Source organism: Schistocerca piceifrons, chromosome 1, assembly GCF_021461385.2.
Source record: "Schistocerca piceifrons isolate TAMUIC-IGC-003096 chromosome 1, iqSchPice1.1, whole genome shotgun sequence".
Lineage (NCBI taxonomy): Eukaryota > Metazoa > Arthropoda > Insecta > Orthoptera > Acrididae > Schistocerca > Schistocerca piceifrons.
The window spans coordinates 621,434,685-621,452,750 of NC_060138.1; the positions used below are offsets into that span (position 1 = coordinate 621,434,685).

Sequence of the window (18,066 nt, forward strand, 5' to 3'; positions counted from 1 at the left end):
CTTCAGTGGAAAAAGTTGGACAAATCATTCAATTTCTAAAGAATAATAAGGCAGCTGAAGGGGACTCTGTTGTTGCTGAACTCTGGAAATGTGCTGGAAGCAATGCCATGGGCAAGCTCACCGAGATCATCCAGGGCATCTGCGAAACAGTGAAATTGTGATCTGATTGGAATATGGCTCTGATTCATCTGCTTCACAAAAAGGGAGATTTTACTGATCTGAAGAACTACTGTGAAATTTCCCTTGTCCCAGTAACATACAGGATTCCCCCCCAAGACATTACTGACAAGAGCAGAAGATCTACTGGATAGTCAGCTGGGAGAATATCAGGGAGGCTTTAGGGGGGCCTGATCCTGTGCTGAACAGATCCTCAACCTTAAAACTGTACTAACACACAGCCTGGTTAGTTGTGTGGTCTAATGCATGTCTTTCTGGAATGGGAAGTAGTGCCTGGTCCCTGGCATGAATCTGCCCGGCGGACTTGTGTCAGGTCCGGTGAACCAGCCAGTCTGTGGATGGTTTTCAGGCAGTTTTCCATTTGCCTCAGCAAATGCGGGCTGGTTCCCCTTATTGTGCCTCAGCTACACTATGTCGCCGATTACTGCACAAACAAGTTCTCCACGTACATGTACACCATCATTACTCTACCATGCAAACATAGGGGTTACACTCATCTGGTGTGAGATATTCCCTGGAGGGTCCACCAGGGGCTGAACCACACAATAACCCTGGAAGAGTGGTTCAATGTGAAGCAGCAGAGGAGTGAAGTGTACTGCGCTAGTCATCGTGGGGTTGTGGACCATTATGGCTGTGGCAGGGATGGAGCCTCTCCATCATTCTAGGCCCCCGGTTAACACACACAAAAATACTCCAAGATGAGAAACCGCAAGGTGGCCTTCACCTCTGTTGATTTCAGGAATACCTATGACTCCATTGATAGAGAAACGCTTAAAAACGTACTCTAGAAACTAGGAGAAGACAATAAAATGCACAGACTCATTCTAGAAACCATGATTCAAATTTAGAGGTGAGATCTCAGAAAGCTTCACGGTAAAAACTGGAGTGAGACAAGGGGATGGACCCTTCCCACTTCTCTTCAACTGTGTCCTTGACAAGGTTGTGAGAGAATGGCACAAGGGACTGACCAAGTTGGGTTTTTAGAGTGGTGTCTACCTGGGCCATAAGAACGAAGGACTGATTATAGATAGCATGGCTTTTGCAGACGACATGGCACTGACTGATGATTCTCTTCAAATGGCAACAATGCATGTAAGCTGCCTCAGAAAACAGGCAGTCAAATTGGGTCTTCAAGTGTCGCTGGAGAAAACAGAGCTCTTCACCAAGATCAAAGAAGCTAATAGAGAGATGTTACTACACAAGGGAACCATCAAAAGGACTGAGAACTTTTAAGTATCTCAGCAAATGGATTGAACCAAACTTATCAGAAAAAACTTCATTATCCATGAGAGTCATCAAGTTGGAATACACATCAGTCATACGACCAGAAACCCTGTATGCCATGGAATGTCTTTCAATGAACCAGAGAGGTCTGATGGAGAAACTGGAAGTCAGAGAGAGGAGAATCCTCAGGAAGATCCTAGGCCCAGTAGGAGAACATGGGGAATTCAGAAGGTGACATATCTCAGAGTTCTACAAACATCGAGAGGATCTCTGACTGTGCAAGAAAAAGAAGGGTAGCTTTCTATAGCAATGTTGCAAGAGCACCTCCAACAGATTGAACAACCATCTGGACACCTTCTGACAAAACAAGAAGGTTCACATCACTTGGCTGACAGAAACTGAAAATGACATTAAAGAACTGAGAATAACTGATCTCCAGAACAGAAAGTCTGTGAGACGTATCCTGAAGGAAGTCTGAGGATTTTAGGAAAAGCCTCGAAGGAAAGGTACACCCTGGACAGAAGAAAGGGATGAGTTACATCGGCAGAGGATGTGGCAGTAATGGGCAAAGATCAAAGCACCACATTTGAACAAGCATGGTACAAATTAGGCTTGTTTGAAACAAGAAGAAATGAGTAAAAGTAAAAACTGTGTAACTGAGTCACTGAATGTAAACTGGCACTTAAAGAAGTCAGAAAAACATTTCTAAGCCACACATTTCTGTAGTCAGTGCTAAGAGTGACACCAGGGCACAGTGGAGTGACTGAAAATGATTGATTTGCAGTGATAAAACATGCTACACCCTGTGGAAATCTGACAGGATGATTTGTGTTTGGTGAATGTCTGTCAGACATTACCTGTCATTATATGTGGTACCAACAGTGATGTACAGAGGAGGTGGTGTTACACTGTGGGATATTTCTCAAGGTTAGGTTGTGCTACCCTTGTTGCGTCCAAGAAAATGCTAAATGCAGAAGGATATGAACACATTTTACAGCACTGTGTACTGCACACAATAGAGGAACAGTTTGGAGATGATGAATGATTGTATCAGCATGACAAGCAGCATCTGTGAGGCAATAGTTCGTGGACAGTAACATTTTTGAAATGAATAAAAGTGATTTATTTCATGGCAGAATGGTATTAGTTGAAACAAAACTTTACCTGTACAGTATTTATTATGGATCTGATGAGAATGAGCAATAAACAGTTTGTCTAGTAACAATATTCATACTGCAATGCCAACATAATCCCTTGCGCTAGCCAAACTGTAGTTGCAGGAAAATGTAGCTTAATGTGTGTGTGTGTGTGTGTGTGTGTGTGTGTGTGTGTGTGTGTGTGTGTGTGTGTGTCTGTGTGTGTGAGAGCATAGGCTCACCCATATTCTTGCATACTATGTACCTGTTACTGGTTCTAAGGAAGGACATTGCCCGAAAACATAGCTAAAAGGTCAGTCTTGTTTATCTACATCTCTTCCACATAATATCTTAAATATACAGGGTGATTCAAAAAGAATACCACAACTTTAGGAATTTAAAACTCTGCAACGACAAAAGGCAGAGCTAAGCACTCTCTGTCGGCGAATTAAGGGAGCTATAAAGTTTCATTTAGTTGTACGTTTGTTCGCTTGAGGTGCTGTTGACTAGGGGTCAGCGTCAGTTGATGCTAAGATGGCGACCGCTCAACAGAAAGCTTTTTGTGTTATTGAGTACGGCAGAAGTGAATCGACGACAGTTGTTCAGCGTGCATTTTGAACGAAGTATGGTGTTAAACCTCCTGATAGGTGGTGTATTAAACGTTGGTATAAACAGTTTACAGAGAATGGGTGTTTGTGCAAAGGGAAAAGTTCTGGACGGCCGAGAACGAGTAATGAAAATGTAGCACGCATCCAGCAAGCATTTGTTCGCAGCCCAGGAAAATCGACTCGCAGAGCTAGCAGAGAGCTGCAAATTCCACAATCAACTGTATGGAGAGTCCTACGAAAAAGGTTAGTTATGAAACCTTATCGTCTGAAATTGGTTCAAGCACTGTCTGCAGCTGATAAGATTAAAAGAATCGATTTCTGTGATTTTATCCTTGCTCAAATGGAAACAGATGAATCTTTCGTTTCAAAGATTGTGTTTAGTGATGAAGCAACTTTCCACACTAACGGGAAAGTCAACCGTCACAATGTCTGTATATGGGGCACTGAGAATCCACAGGAAACAACTCAGTATGAATGTGACTCACCTAAGGTGAACGTTTTCTGTGCCATTTCAGCCAATAAAGTTTTTGGTCCCTTTTTCTTCGAAGGTGCTACTGTAACTGGACTACAGTATCTGGAGATGTTAGAGAATTGGCTGTTCCCTCAGCTCGAACAAGAAGCACAACAATTCATATTTCAGCAGGATGGAGCGCCACCACATTGGCACTTATCTGTCCGTAACTACCTGAACGTCAACTACCCGAGGCGATGGATCGGCCGCCAGGCAGCCCGTGACAGAGCACTTCATCACTGGCCTCCAAGAAGCCCTGATCTTACCCTCTGTGATTTTTTCTTATGGGGGTATGTTAAGGATATGGTGTTTCGGCCACCTCTCCCAGCCACCATTGATGATTTGAAACGAGAAATAACAGCAGCTATCCAAACTGTTACGCCTGATATGCTACAGAGAGTGTGGAACGAGATGGAGTATTGGGTTGATATTGCTCGAGTGTCTGGAGGGGGCCATATTGAACATCTCTGAACTTGTTTTTGAGTGAAAAAAAACCTTTTTAAATACTCTTTGTAATGATGTATAACAGAAGGTTATATTATGTTCCTTTCATTAAATACACATTTTTAAAGTTGTGGTATTCTTTTTGAATCACCCTGTACAATGCATATTATTTTCCTAAATTTGAATATGGAATTTTTAAGAAAATTTGAAATTGGATGTGTTTCAAAAATGAAAAGTAAGCATCTAATAAATGCCACTGTAAATAATCTACACAATTTGGAACAGAACGAAGTTTGCTATTTTTGAGTTCATGGAGCACACCTGCAAAGCCACCACCACCACCTCCAGCACGACAGCCACTGCCACCTCCTCCAAAACCACCTGATCCTTCATTGATATAAACATGAGAACATCCACGACCACCACGGCCACCGTGGATCAACGACCTTCCAGTGAAGGGGTTTCCTGTATCTGTGTGATTTCTCCAGCCACCACCAGCACCTGAAGAAAAAAGATTTTATGCAGTATTATGTGCTGAATGATATGCAGTTGAGCACATAAGCAATTATTTGGTCAGTTCTATAAGCAACTAACTCTGCAAACAGACAAGCATTTTTTATTGATGTATTGCATGTCATAATTACTAAATTAGTGAAAATGTTTGTGACTATAATATGTAGAGAGAAGTAGCCTATATGTACATCGGCTTCCATACTAGTCAAACCACAATGAAGTGTGTAACAGAAGATACTTCCAATTGTACCAGTTATTAGGTCATTTTACTGTTCCATTCACATATAGAGTATGGGGAGAATGTTTATGAGCTTCTATGTGTACTGAAATTAATATAAGCTTGTCCTTATGATCCCTACACAGGGGGTTGTGGTATATTCCTAGATTCATTATTTAAAGCAGTTCTTGAAACTTTGTTAGCAGGTTTTCTCTGGACAGTTTTCATCTATCTTCAGCTGTTCACCAATTCACTTTCTTCAGAATCTCTGTGATATTCTCTCATGGGTAAAAAAATGACCATTTGTGCTGCCCTTCTGTGCTTATCAATATTCTATGATGAGTCACACAAAAGATTTGTAAGCAACCTCCTTAGTAAACTGATTGCATTTCCCCAGTAACCAAAGTTGCCTACCTGCTTTACCTTTGTCCTATGTGATCGTTCCATGTTATGTCCCTACCCAGTTATTTGTACAAGCTGATTGATCCCAACTGTGACTCACTGATACTGTCGTCATATGATTCCATATTTTTTCATTTTGTGGAATTGAACAGTTTTGCATTTATGAATACTTAAAGCAAGATATCATCATTTCATCACTTTGAAATCTAATCAAGATCTGACTGACTGTGCAGCTTTTTTCAGACGGTACTTCATTGGAGATAAATGCATCTTCTGCGAAATGTCTGAGGTTACCATTAGTATTGTTTGCAAGGTCATCAACAGACAACATGAGAAGTAAGGATCACACCAAACTTCCCTGGAGTACACTCAACGTTACTTTTCCTTGTGTCAATCACCCTCTATCCAAAATTACATGATGCATCCTCCTTCCCAAGAATGCTCAGTCCAGTCACAAATTTTAATTGATATCTCATGCATCCATGCTTTTGATATGCAACATAAGTTGGTACTGAGTCAAATGCTTTTTGGAAATCTAAAAATATTGCATCTACCTGACTGCCTTGACCCATGATTTTCAGGATATTATGTGAAAAGAGTGCAAGCTGAATTTCACATGAGTGATGTTTCCAGAATTCATGCTGGTTGGCATGGAGGAGATCATTCTGTTTGGGATATCTCATTATATTTGAGCTCAGAATATATTGGAAGATTCTACAACAAATGGGTGTCACAGTACTGAACAGAAGTTTTGTGGATACCCTTCTTGTGGACAGGTGTGGCCTGTGCCTTCTTGCAACTGATGGGCAGTGTTCTCTATGCAAGGGACATACAGTAGATTATGATTAAAAGAGTGACTAATCAGCCATAAAATTGGTATAGAATCGGATAGGTATCCCACTGGGCCCTGGAGTGTTGTTCAATATTAACAATTTCAACTGTTTTTAAACTCCACTGATGTTATTTACATATTTTATGCCCACATCGGAGCACTTTATTCAATCCATATACATTTAAGTCTTAATACTAGGTGTAGATTTGGCTTTCCTCTTCTGCTCCCAAAACTTCATCATCCTTTATGACATGGCTGCCCTTTCTTCCTCTGTTATGGTGTATTTTTGCATGCAAATGTCTTTAGTTTAAATCTCATGTCACTGTGTATCAGGATCCTCTTTTCTTCTCTGCCTTCAATTTGTTGCATTGTCAAGCTTAACTCATCTAAATTACCTTGGACTTCTTTGAACCAGTTGTTCTCGGTCTTACTTCCAAAATAAGGTGAACAGTTGTTTCAGTAGCCTGGTTCCTGGTAGTCTGGAAATGTGGCGGAAAAAAGCAACCCTCCTTTTCCACATTGTATCAATTATTGACTCAGTTTCTTGATATACAACTTCATTAGGTAATAGTCACCACTGTCCCTCTACTTGGTATTTTTTGTTTATAATTGTTCTAAGGATTCTTCTGTCTGCCTTCTGTAGTTTGTCTGTGGTTGATTTGGTGTTCATCTTCAACAGTGTTTCACTAGCATAGGTTGCTTCAGGTTTAATAGCAGAGTGGCAGTGTCTTGAGTTTTGCATTTATCGAGAGACATTTCTTCTTGTATGTTGGCCAGGTGATGTGTGGCGCTTGTTTCAGTTTAGTTGTTCTGCTTTCTACTGACATTTTCTTGTTTTAATTCAAACTTATAACCTCCCCAAGATATTTGAATTTAATTACAATTTTAATTTCTTTGTTATCATTCACTGTAATGGCTGGAGCTTCAACCTTGAAGGATGGCATCATTTCTGTATTTTCAAACGAGATCCAAAGTCCAACTTTTGCTGCTATTTTTTCAAGTTCTTCAATTTAGTGTTTAGCCTTTTCCACACTATTTGCAAGCAGCGCTAGATCATCAGCAAAGGCCAGGTAATTGAGTTTGAGATTTATGCCAATCTTGATGTTTGGTTGACATTTATTATTCCACTCTGGTGGGACTTTCTCCAGTGCACACTTAAATAGTAGTGGTGAGAGGCCATCCCCCTGTCGAAGTCCTGTCCGGACTTCAAATGATTCAGATAGTTTCCCCCTGACTTTAACTTTTGATTTAGTATTCTTAAGGGTGAGTCCAATAAGACTAATGAGTTTTAGTTGCAATCCAAATTCAGCGAGGATTTTAAGTAATGACTCACAATGGATACTGTCATATGCTTTCCTGAAGTCAACAAAAGTGGTGACCAACCTCTTTGATGTTTCATGATCCACCTAACGCTGATAATTTGAACTGGACAGCTTCTTTCAGGACAGAATGCTCCTTGATATTGTCCAAGTTCTTGGTCGAGTTGTTCCTGAGTTCTTGTAAGATAATTCTAGAGAAGATCTTATATGTGACATCAAGCAGGCTGGAAAACTCCACTGATACTAATATCTATTTCACTTACGTAGCAAGTATTATGTTCAAGCAATACTCTGCATTTAATTTTGCAGGGGAATGTTTGAAAACGGGGTTCGGCATTTCTACTTTTGTTTTGTTGCCACTAATCTTAGTTCCAGTTTCCTCCATGAGCGTGAGAACACTAGCTTTTGAGCCACTAACAGACTGTACCTATGACCAGAATTTCTTTGGGTTATGCAAGATATCCTTCAAAAACATTTTGCCATGATTGTTGCTGAAGGCTCCAGCCAAATGCTTTTCATTCAGCATCTCCCTATCTAAAGCTTCATGCTTTGTTTTAAACCTATTATGCAGTAGTCTCTGCTTCTTCAGAAGTTTCCTTAGAGTGACTGTGTATCATGAATAGTCCCTCACACCATGAACTGTTTGACTAAGTACATATTTATCAAGTGCATGGTCAACTGTTCTTCTAAACCTGACCACAGTTCTTCTACATGCTCCTCTCCAGCTCTAAATGTTTCGAATTCCTTATTGTTATGTGACACTACTACCTCTTTACCTTGTTTGTTGAACACACGTTTTTTTACTTGTTTTAGTTGTTCTTCATACTCTCATAATCACTGTTGCTACAAATTCATCATGGTCACAGATATCAGTTTCCATGTGGAAATCTTGTTTTAGTTGCGCTTCATACTCTGGTGATCACTGTTGCCACAATTGCTTCATGGTCACTGATATCACCTTCCATGTGGAAATCTTCAGAGATCAGGTTTATTAGTTGTGTACGAAGCATATTTGTAATCATAAAAGCAAGCAACTAAGCATTAGTTATAATTAGTCATAGCGTGAATATAACCCATACAAATAACGCTAGCAGAGTGATGGTAAGTGACCATTTTTTGAGCTAAGTAATATTTTAAATTGTATATTAACAGAGTCTAAAATATATTTATTCAACTATCCAGTAACTCAGTGGCACTACATAACAAAAACAAAATTTTTCATTGAATAATAATGGAGTATCAAATTTAGGATGAAAAAACTGCTAGTCAAGTGACAGACTTTTTAATTATATGTCCTGTTAAAGGGAACAGCTCAATCCATGTGAACTAGATACTTATTTGCAAGAGTAGATGAAAACATTTTGTACATTATCTGATGCTCAATCACAAGAAGCAAACATAAGATAGTGGAAAATTCAGTAAAATACCACTGATGTCATGACATTTAGAGACAACTTATAATAACAGGTAAAATGGGTTATTAAGTTTTAATAAGTTCAGAAAAAGCAATTGCAAAGCATTATTCAGATGAAAAATATAATTAGATATCAAAGCAAAGGGAATCTACAGTTTAGAATGTCTGCCTGCTAAATACCACCAAATGGAGACATCTACACTAAAGCTGGCAAATTCATTAATTTACAAAGTTTTTAACTTGCCTACTCTGGCGAAAAAAAAAAAAAAAAAAGATTTTTTGAAAAATTTTTGAAAAGTGATGCAGATCCTCATCTCAGGCAAGTGTGGCAGAGAAGAGCAATAGAAAATTTAACAATGATACAGCAGCTACATATGAGAATTTAAAAGCTGTGGAGCTGGAAGGCTAAATGAGAGGTCGACAAAAGACATAGTATGGAGACATAATGAATAAGAAAACTGGATGAAATGAAGATGGGTAGGAACAGACAAGTGGAAGGGAGAGCTAAAAACAAGAGAGACGAGGAATAAAACTATATGAAAGAAAATATAGCAATATAGAATAAGAGAGAGAGAGAGAGAGAGAGAGAGAGAGAGAGAGAGAGAGAGAGAGAGATGAAAAGCGAAATAAGTGGAAAGACAAATGTAACTATAAGAAAAGATAAGAGCTCATGATAAAGTTTCGGGGGATGTACAGAATGGATTTGACTCTAAGAAGTGGAATACAGGTGAACAACAGAACGACCTAGCACATACAGGAGCTATAAAGCAACTACATTCTGTGGAGTAAGTGAATTACAAAGTCAGAGGAGGGCAGGGCATACAACCCAAAATAGTAATGTACCCCTTAAAACACTGTTGTGTTCAAACCAAGCTTCTTGTTGAGAATACATAACTTTATATCTTCACTTGATAGACTGATCTGTATCATCATTATCCTATACCCTCACCTCATGACATAAGTAAGCTTTAATGACCTCAACTATAAAGAAGGATAAGAAGAAGCAATTGTTTTTAGATGTCAAATAAGCCTGTTACTGTTTGTGTGTGTGTGTGTGTGTGTGTGTGTGTGTGTGTGTGTGTGTGTGTCAAGACAGATAGAAACTCTTGACAACATTTCTCTCTGTGAAGTGCTCTTAAAACACCAGGGAAATATAAATTATGAGTTTAATGATGTTATGAAAATAATAAGTACATACCAGCAGTTGTAGTGTTGTGTTCTTTTCCAGAGAATGCTTTCCTGCTCAAATTAATGCCATGTCCATGCTGTCTGCCTTGAGTGCCAGAAGACTCTCGTCCAAGACCACCACCACCAGCTGCTATCAGTACTGGCCTTCCTTCAGTACCATTCCTAAGCTGAAATTACATAATACTGGTCATGCACACAAATAATATTTTAACTATTCATTTTCTGTTTAGGAGCACATTTATGAGATTAGTCATACGTGTAAAATAATTTAATAGGATAGATGAAAAATCTGCTCACCAAGTGGCGGCAGAACACACACGTAAAAGACAGTTGTAACTGGCAATCTTTAAGCGCCACTGGCTCCTTCTTTAGGCAGAAGGGTTGACGGGAAAGGAAGAAGGGTGAAGGAAAAAGACAGGAGAGGTCCAAGAAAAGGGGTAGATTTTGGGAAAGTCACCCAGAACTGCGGGCCAGGGGAGACTTAGCGTACAGGATGAGAAGGAAAGACCGATTGTTGGGGACCGCATCGCACGAGATTTGAAAACCTGGGTGTTTAAAGGTGGAAGACAGGATAACATGCAACAGAGATTACTGCTTAAACATCATGCATGAGTTAACAAGAGTGAAAAGCTAAGTGCAATGCACGTAACAAAAGTGGAGGCGGACGGTGAAAAATAGACGGGAAAGACAATGAAAGATGTAGAAAACTAAAATGGAGTGAAGAAAAGAGTAGTTACAGTGATGAAATGCTGAGACACAAGAAATTAATGTAGATTAAGGCCAGGTGGGTGGCGAGAACCACAGACTTTTTGTAGTGCTAGTTCCCACCTGCTAATTAGTGCTAGTTCCCACTGGCTGGTTTCCAAATCTCGTCCAATGCAGTCCTCAACAATCAGTCTTCATTCTCAACTTGTATGGTAAGTCTCTCTTCACCTGCAGTTCTGTGTGACTTTCCCAAAATCTACCACTTTTCCTACACCTCTCCAGTCGTTTCCCTTCACCCCTCTTCCTTCCCCTTCAGCCCTTCTGACTGAGGAAGGAGCCACTGGCTTCGAAAGCTTGCCAATTAGAACCATCTTTTATGTGTGTGTTCTGTTGCTGCTTGGTGGTAGGTTTTTTATCTATCCTGTTAAATAACTTCACCAGTAATTGACTGTTTTCATTGTTATATTAGCCCATGTAGCCATCACTCCTTCTTATTTAAACCTCTTTTCAGTCTTTGTTGTTGTCTGTCTTGTTCAAACTATCGTCTGTTTTCTACTTTATGTGGTAATCCATTCGTTTATCTGTATTACTAAGATTAATCAACACTTTGGCCCTTTATCTTTTGTAGTACTGATTTCCGTGCTTATAGACGGGTCCATTTTTATTTGCATATATCAAGAAATGTATGATGAAATAAAAGAAATTATTCAGATAGTGAAGGGAGACGAAAATTTAATAGTCATGGGTGACTGGAATTCGGTAGTAGGAAAAGGGAGAGAAGGAAACACTGTAGGCGAATATGGATTGGGGCTAAGAAATGAAAGAGGAAGCTGCCTGGTAGAATTTTGCACAGAGCATAACTTAATCATAGCTAACACTTGGTTCAAGAATCATAAAAGAAGGTTGTATACATGGAAGAAGCCGGGAGATGCTGACAGGTTTCAGATAGATTATATAATGGTAAGACAGAGATTTAGGAACCAGGTTTTAAATTGTAAGACATTTCCAGGGGCAGATGTGGACTCTGACCACAATCTATTGGTTATGAACTGTAGATTAAAACTGAAGAAACTGCAAAAAGGTGGGAATTTAAGGAGATGGGACCTGGATAAACTGACTAAACCAGAGGTTGTACAGAGTTTCAGGGAGAGCATAAGGGAGCAATTGACAGGAATGGGGGAAAGAAATACAGTAGAAGAACAATGGGTAGCTTTGAGAGAGGAAGTAGTGAAGGCAGCACAGGATCAAGTAGGTAAAAAGACACGAGGGCTAGTAGAAATCCTTGGGTAACAGAAGAAATATTGAATTTAATTGATGCAAGGTGAAAATATAAAAATGCAGTAAATGAAGCAGGCAAAAAGGAAGACAAACGTCTCAAAAGTAAGATCAACAGGAAATGCAAAATGGCTAAGCAAGGATGCAAGGATGGCTAAAGGACAAACGTAGTGATGTAGAGGCTTATCTCACTAGGGGTAAGATAGATACTGCCTACAGGAAAATTAAAGAGACCTTTGGAGAAAAGTGAACCACTTGTATGAATATCAAGAGCTCAGATGGAAACCCAGTTCTAAGCAAAGAAGGGAAAGCACAAAGGTGGAAGGAGTATATAGAGGGTCTATACAAGGGCGATGTACTTGAGGACAGTATTAAGGAAATGGAAGAGGATGTAGATGAAGATGAAATGGGAGATATGATACTGCGTGAAGAGTTTGACAGAGCACTGAAAGACTTGAGTCAAAACAAGGCCACGGGAGTAGATAACATTCCATTAGAACTACTGAAGGCCTTGGGAGAGCCAGTCCTGACAAAACTCTGCCATCTGGTGAGCAAGATGTATGAGACAGGCGAAATACCCTCAGACTTCAAGAAGTATATAATAATTCCAATCCCAAAGAAAGCAGGTGCTGACAGATGTGAAAATTACCGAACAATCAGTTTAATAAGTCACGGATGCAAAATGCCAACGGAATTCTTTACAGACGAATGGAAAAACTGGTAGAAGCCAACGTCGGGGAAGATCAGTTTGGATTCCGTAGAAATATTGCAACACGTGAGGCAATACTGACCCTACGACTTATCGTAGAAGCTAGATTAAGGAAAGGTAAATCTATGTTTCTAGCCTTTGTAGACTTAGAGAAAGCTTTTGACAATGTTGACTGGAATACTCTCTTTCAAATTCTGAAGGTGGCAGGGGAAAAATACAGGGAGCAAATGGCTATTTACAATTTGTACAGAAACCAGATGGCAGTTATAAGAGTCGAGGGACATGAAAGGGAAGCTGTGGTTGGGAAGGGAGTGAGACAGGGTTGTAGCCTTTCCCCGATGTTATTCAATCTGTATATTGAGCAAGCAGTGAAGGAAACAAAAGAAAAATTCAGAGTAGGTATTAAAATCCATGGAGAAGAAATAAAAACTTTGAGGTTCGCCAATGACATTGTAATTCTGTCAGAGACAACAAAGGACTTAGAAGAGCAGTTGAACGGAATGGATAGTGTCTTGAAAGGAGGATATAAGATGAACATCAACAACAATCAAAACGAGGATAATGGAACGTAGTCGAATTAAGTCGGGTGATGCTGAGGGAATTAGATTAGGATGGTGGTGGTGGTTGTTGGGATGTTTAAGGGGGACTAAACAGCTAAGGTCATCAGTCCCTTAGATTAGGAAATGAGACACTTAAAGTAGTAAAGGAGTTTTGCTATTTGGGGAGCAAAATAACCGATGATGGTCGAAGTAGAGAGGATATAAAATGTAGACTGGCAATGGCAAGGAAAGCATTTCTGAAGAAGAGAAATTTGTTAACATCAAGTATAGATTTAAGTGTCAGGAAGTCGTTTCTGAAAGTATTTGTATGGAGCGTAGCCATGTATGGAAGTGAAACATGGACGATAACTAGTTTGGACAAGAAGAGAATAGAAGCTTTCGAAATGTGGTGCTACAGAAGAATGCTGAAGATTAGATGGGTAGATCGTATAACTAATGAGGAGGTATTGAATGGAATTGGGGAGAAGAGGAGTTTGTGGCACAACTTGACTAGAAGAAGGGATCGGTTGGTAGGACATATTCTGAGGCATCAATGGATCACCAATTTAGTATTGGAGGGAAGGGGAGAGGGTAAAAATTCGTAAAGTGGGACCTAGAGATTAATACACTAAACAGATTCAGAAGGATGTAGGTTGCAGTAGGTACTGGGAGATGAAGAAGCTTGCACAGGACTGAAGACCACAACAACAACATATCAATTCCGTTTTTATTTATGAATTTGCATACAATTTACAGTTTATTACACTGCATGGCCTCTCCTGATTGTCTTTCACCGGCTTATTCGCAAATTTGACAGCTATTTTCTTTTCCACCATCCACTTATCTTGTTTAAACATTATTCTTTCATGTTTTCGTGCTTTTGTTTTTTGGCAAACTGCTCTGATTGACTTTTATTGTCATCTATTATATCACTTTAATTCCCAAGCTACGTAGTTTACATTTACTACTATGACTTTTGCTTTCTGTTCACCCAGTTTTTAAAATTTCCTCTGTTTTCACAACTTTCCATATCAATTTTTTTCTTTTTCAATAACTTTTTTCGCATCATATCGATCACCCACTCATTACCTCTGATTAATGATTTTTGTATGAATGTTTCTAATATTTCTGATGTTTTTCCTTGCTTCTCTTCCGTTTTTCTATCTTTCTATATATCTGCTTATTTACTTATTTATTTTCTGCTACCCCCACAATTTCTAAGTCTCCAAAGTGTCCCCTCTTGTCATGATGATTCCAATTTCTTATTACCTCTGTTCTTTTCAAAAACATGCCTTTGCACTATTAAAACTAAGATCCCACATTCTGTTTATTGAAACCTGTATTGTCCCTTGGAGCTACTCCAAAAGGCTTAACATTGAAAGTCCCTGTTTCTTGATGCAATCCTAACCTACACCAGGTTCTTTTACACTTCCAAATACAGCAGTCTCTTGTTCTTACCCAGCTAACCTGTGACCTATATGCCTCATCAGCCAATTTCCACTCTACCAGACTTCTCTCCTTCTACAATATCCTACACTTATCTGCCCCCCCCCCCCCCCTCACTTCCTTGAATGGTATCATCTGCCAAGCCAACTCCAAACTGCAACAGCATGCCAGACTTCACCTCAAAAAGCTATCCCACCTTCCCCTAAACTATCCGAACAGTGGTGTTTCCCTTCCTGTCCCTCTGCAGCTCCCTAAACAGCCACACCATCAACCACCACTCCTCTCCAACAAACTGAGCTTGGTCAACCTCCTTAACATCCCGCAGCCTTCACCACTGCCTACCAGACCAAGAATAACCCATAATCCCAAGAACAAGTCACAACAATACAGTGTCATTAACCTCTCATCTAAAGCACTCTCCCCTCCAGAATTATCTGTATTATCTAAGGGCGTCACTTTCAGCCTTAAACCTGCATCTGATCATGCAGCTTTGGTGAAGGACCTACATTCCTTCACATGTAATATCCACTGGAAATATCACTTTGCAACCCAATCCCAAAACCTTTCCAACCACAAAATAGACATTGAACCCTGCCTTGAACAGTACAGACCACAATGACAACTTGATCCACCACCAATACTTCAGAATCATCCCTTACAAGCCTTCCAAGAATTCCTCACATCCAACAATCCTTCACAACCCTTACTCGGGTCCCTGCAACATGACCCTATCCTGTTCTCTGCATAACTCCAGGCTCTACATTCCATCTTTATCCTCCCAGCAGACAAAGGATCTACCACTGTGGTACTTGACTGAAAGGAATATGTTAGTGAAGGTCTACACCAGCCATCTAACACTTCTATATACAGCGTCAGCCATCAAGATCCCATCTCTTGTGATTCAAACTGACCTGCAGTCCCTCCTTAAAACCTCAGGTCCCTCACAAGGATTAACATCTCAATCCACAGAACTTCTCACACCGCCCAAACCACACACCTTCTTCCTAAGATCCACAAACCCTATCATCCTGGTCGTCCTATAGCTGCTGGCTTCAAACCAGCCACTGAACATATATCTGCCTTAGTTGATCAACACCCCTAATCCATAGTACAAAGACTCCCCTCCTACATCAAAGATAACAACCATTTACTAGATTGTCTGAAATCTTTGTCCATCCCACTACCACCACACATCTTGCTTGTCACCATTGATGCCACCTCAAATGACTCTAAGCACTATGGGACTTAACATCTGAGGTCATCAGTCCCTCAGACTTAGAACTGCCTAAACCCAACTAATGTAGGGTCATCACACACGTCCATGCCCGAGGCAGGATTCGAACCTGCAACTGTAGCAGCAGTACAGTTCCGGACTGAAGCACCTAGGGTACAGCCATGGGAGCCAGGATGGATCCTTCCTACGCCAACCTTTTCATGGGTCACTTGGGGGGGGGGGGGGGGGGGGGCTTTCCTGGGACCCATAGGTCTTCAGCCCCTAATTTGGTTTAGATACACTGATGCTATCTGTTGAAACCATGAACGGAACAGTTGCGGGGTTGGCTGTGAACAAAAGCACAGTGGGACTGAACGGGTGCGGCCCACGAACAAATGAAATGGATGGAGAGGAAAGGACGGATACGAACAACAGACAACCGAGCAGACACTAAGAACAACAACACGCAAGATGCAATGGAGCCACAAACCGAAACCTCCCGAAATCAACAACATCCACTCATACACAGAAATAAGCAAAGTAACACGCTGTCAGTAGGCGAGATATCAGAGACTCACGCGAATATCAGACTGCCTCACTGAGTGAGAGGCAGGTGCTTAAATACATGATAGGGTATGTTGCTATTGGCCGCTGGTACCATGTGCCTCCACCATAGCGCCCTCACATTATACGCAGGCCAGGAGCACACGCAGCAATGGATTATGGCACGACGGCTGCAGAGACCTCTAGTGGTAAACGAGGTCCATGCCGTCTGGCACGGATTCGAAACCCGCAGCACTTGGAACCAGATCCCTCCCCCCTGAAACTTGCACGTAGGGTGAAAATGCCCCAGATGGTGCCGTGGTGGTCGGCAGATAGGAGAAGAAAGAACATGTCTGGGGAGGCCTAAGACAAAAACAACGACCGCTGCATGGAGTCATCCGTGACTTGAAAAGCCGTGAAATGTTGCTTCAGCCAATGTACGTATGTTTCACAGTCTTCTTTAGCATCATTAAATGGGGGGAATGAAAGCGGACATGGGAAAGCATCGGATACTTAAGGACTCAGAAGCTGTTGTGGTAGTGCGTCCCTTGCATCAACTTTGTCCATTAGCAACCGCAGCAACTGCTGTAAGGTGTCTAACTGGAGCTGCTGCTGCTGCTGCATGAGCTGCTGCTGTTGCTCCAGAAGACAGACCAACTTCACCTCCATGCTAACAACTACCACCTTCACATCCTCATCACCAAAATGTTGTAACTGTGACCAGAACGGTTGTGGGGTTGGCCATGAACAAAAACACGGTGGGACCGAACGGGCACAGCCCGTGAATAAACAAACCAGACGGACATGAACAACGACGGACAACCGAGCAGACACTAAGAACAACAACACACAAGAAGCAACAGAGTCACAAGTGAAAACCTCCCAGAATCAACAATGTCCACTCATACACAGAAATAAGCAAAGTAGCACGCTGTGCAACCATGGCTTATGGCGCGATGGCTGCAGAGACCTCTAATGGTAATCGAGGTCCATGCCATCTGGCACAGATTCGAAACCCGAGGTGTTCGGTACAAGACCATCTTTACCATGTGGACCCATGGTGAGGCTGACCTGCTAAAATTCCTGGAATCTCTGAATACCCTCTCCCAATTAAATTTCACATGATCCTATTCCACACCTCATGCCACTTTCCTTGATTTTGATCTCATCCTCACCAAAGACCAGCTACACAATTCCGTCCACATTAAACCCACCAACAAACAACAGTACTTACATTTTGACAGTTGCCATTCTTTCCACATCAAACGTTCCTTCCCATACAACCTTGGCATCCGAGGTAAACATATTTTTTCAGATGCAAACTCTTTACAGCAATACACCATTCTGACCTCAGCCTTCACTGCACATAATTACCCACCAGCCTAGTTAAAAAGCAGATTTCTTGGGCCATCACATCCAAACCTGGTACTGCTGACCCCTCCAAAAAACAACTTTAAAGCACAACACTGGTGATTCAGTATTATCCTGGTCTGGAATGTGTTAATCAGCTAGTTCAACAGGGCCATGACTTCCTAAAATCATGTCCTGAAATGAGATCTATTCTGTCTGAAATTTTGCCCTCCACACCTAGAATAGCTTTCCGTCACCTTCCCAATGTCTGCAATATTCTTATCAGACCCTAAGCTCCTTC

General features: G+C 40.9%; 1 protein-coding gene across 4 annotated transcripts in view; it reads right to left on the minus strand.

Moving 5' to 3' along the window:
• LOC124804395 (leukocyte tyrosine kinase receptor) overlaps positions 1 to 18,066 on the minus strand; it is an 874,407-nt gene that overhangs the window by 270,083 nt on the left and 586,258 nt on the right. For all 4 annotated transcript variants that reach the window (XM_047264751.1, XM_047264750.1, XM_047264749.1 and 1 more), the window contains exons 14-15: positions 9,996 to 10,152; positions 4,422 to 4,601 (exon numbers count right to left, since the gene is read on the minus strand). In XM_047264751.1, coding sequence (XP_047120707.1) covers positions 4,422 to 4,601; positions 9,996 to 10,152 — 337 coding nt within the window. The remainder of the gene's footprint in view (positions 1 to 4,421; positions 4,602 to 9,995; positions 10,153 to 18,066) is intronic.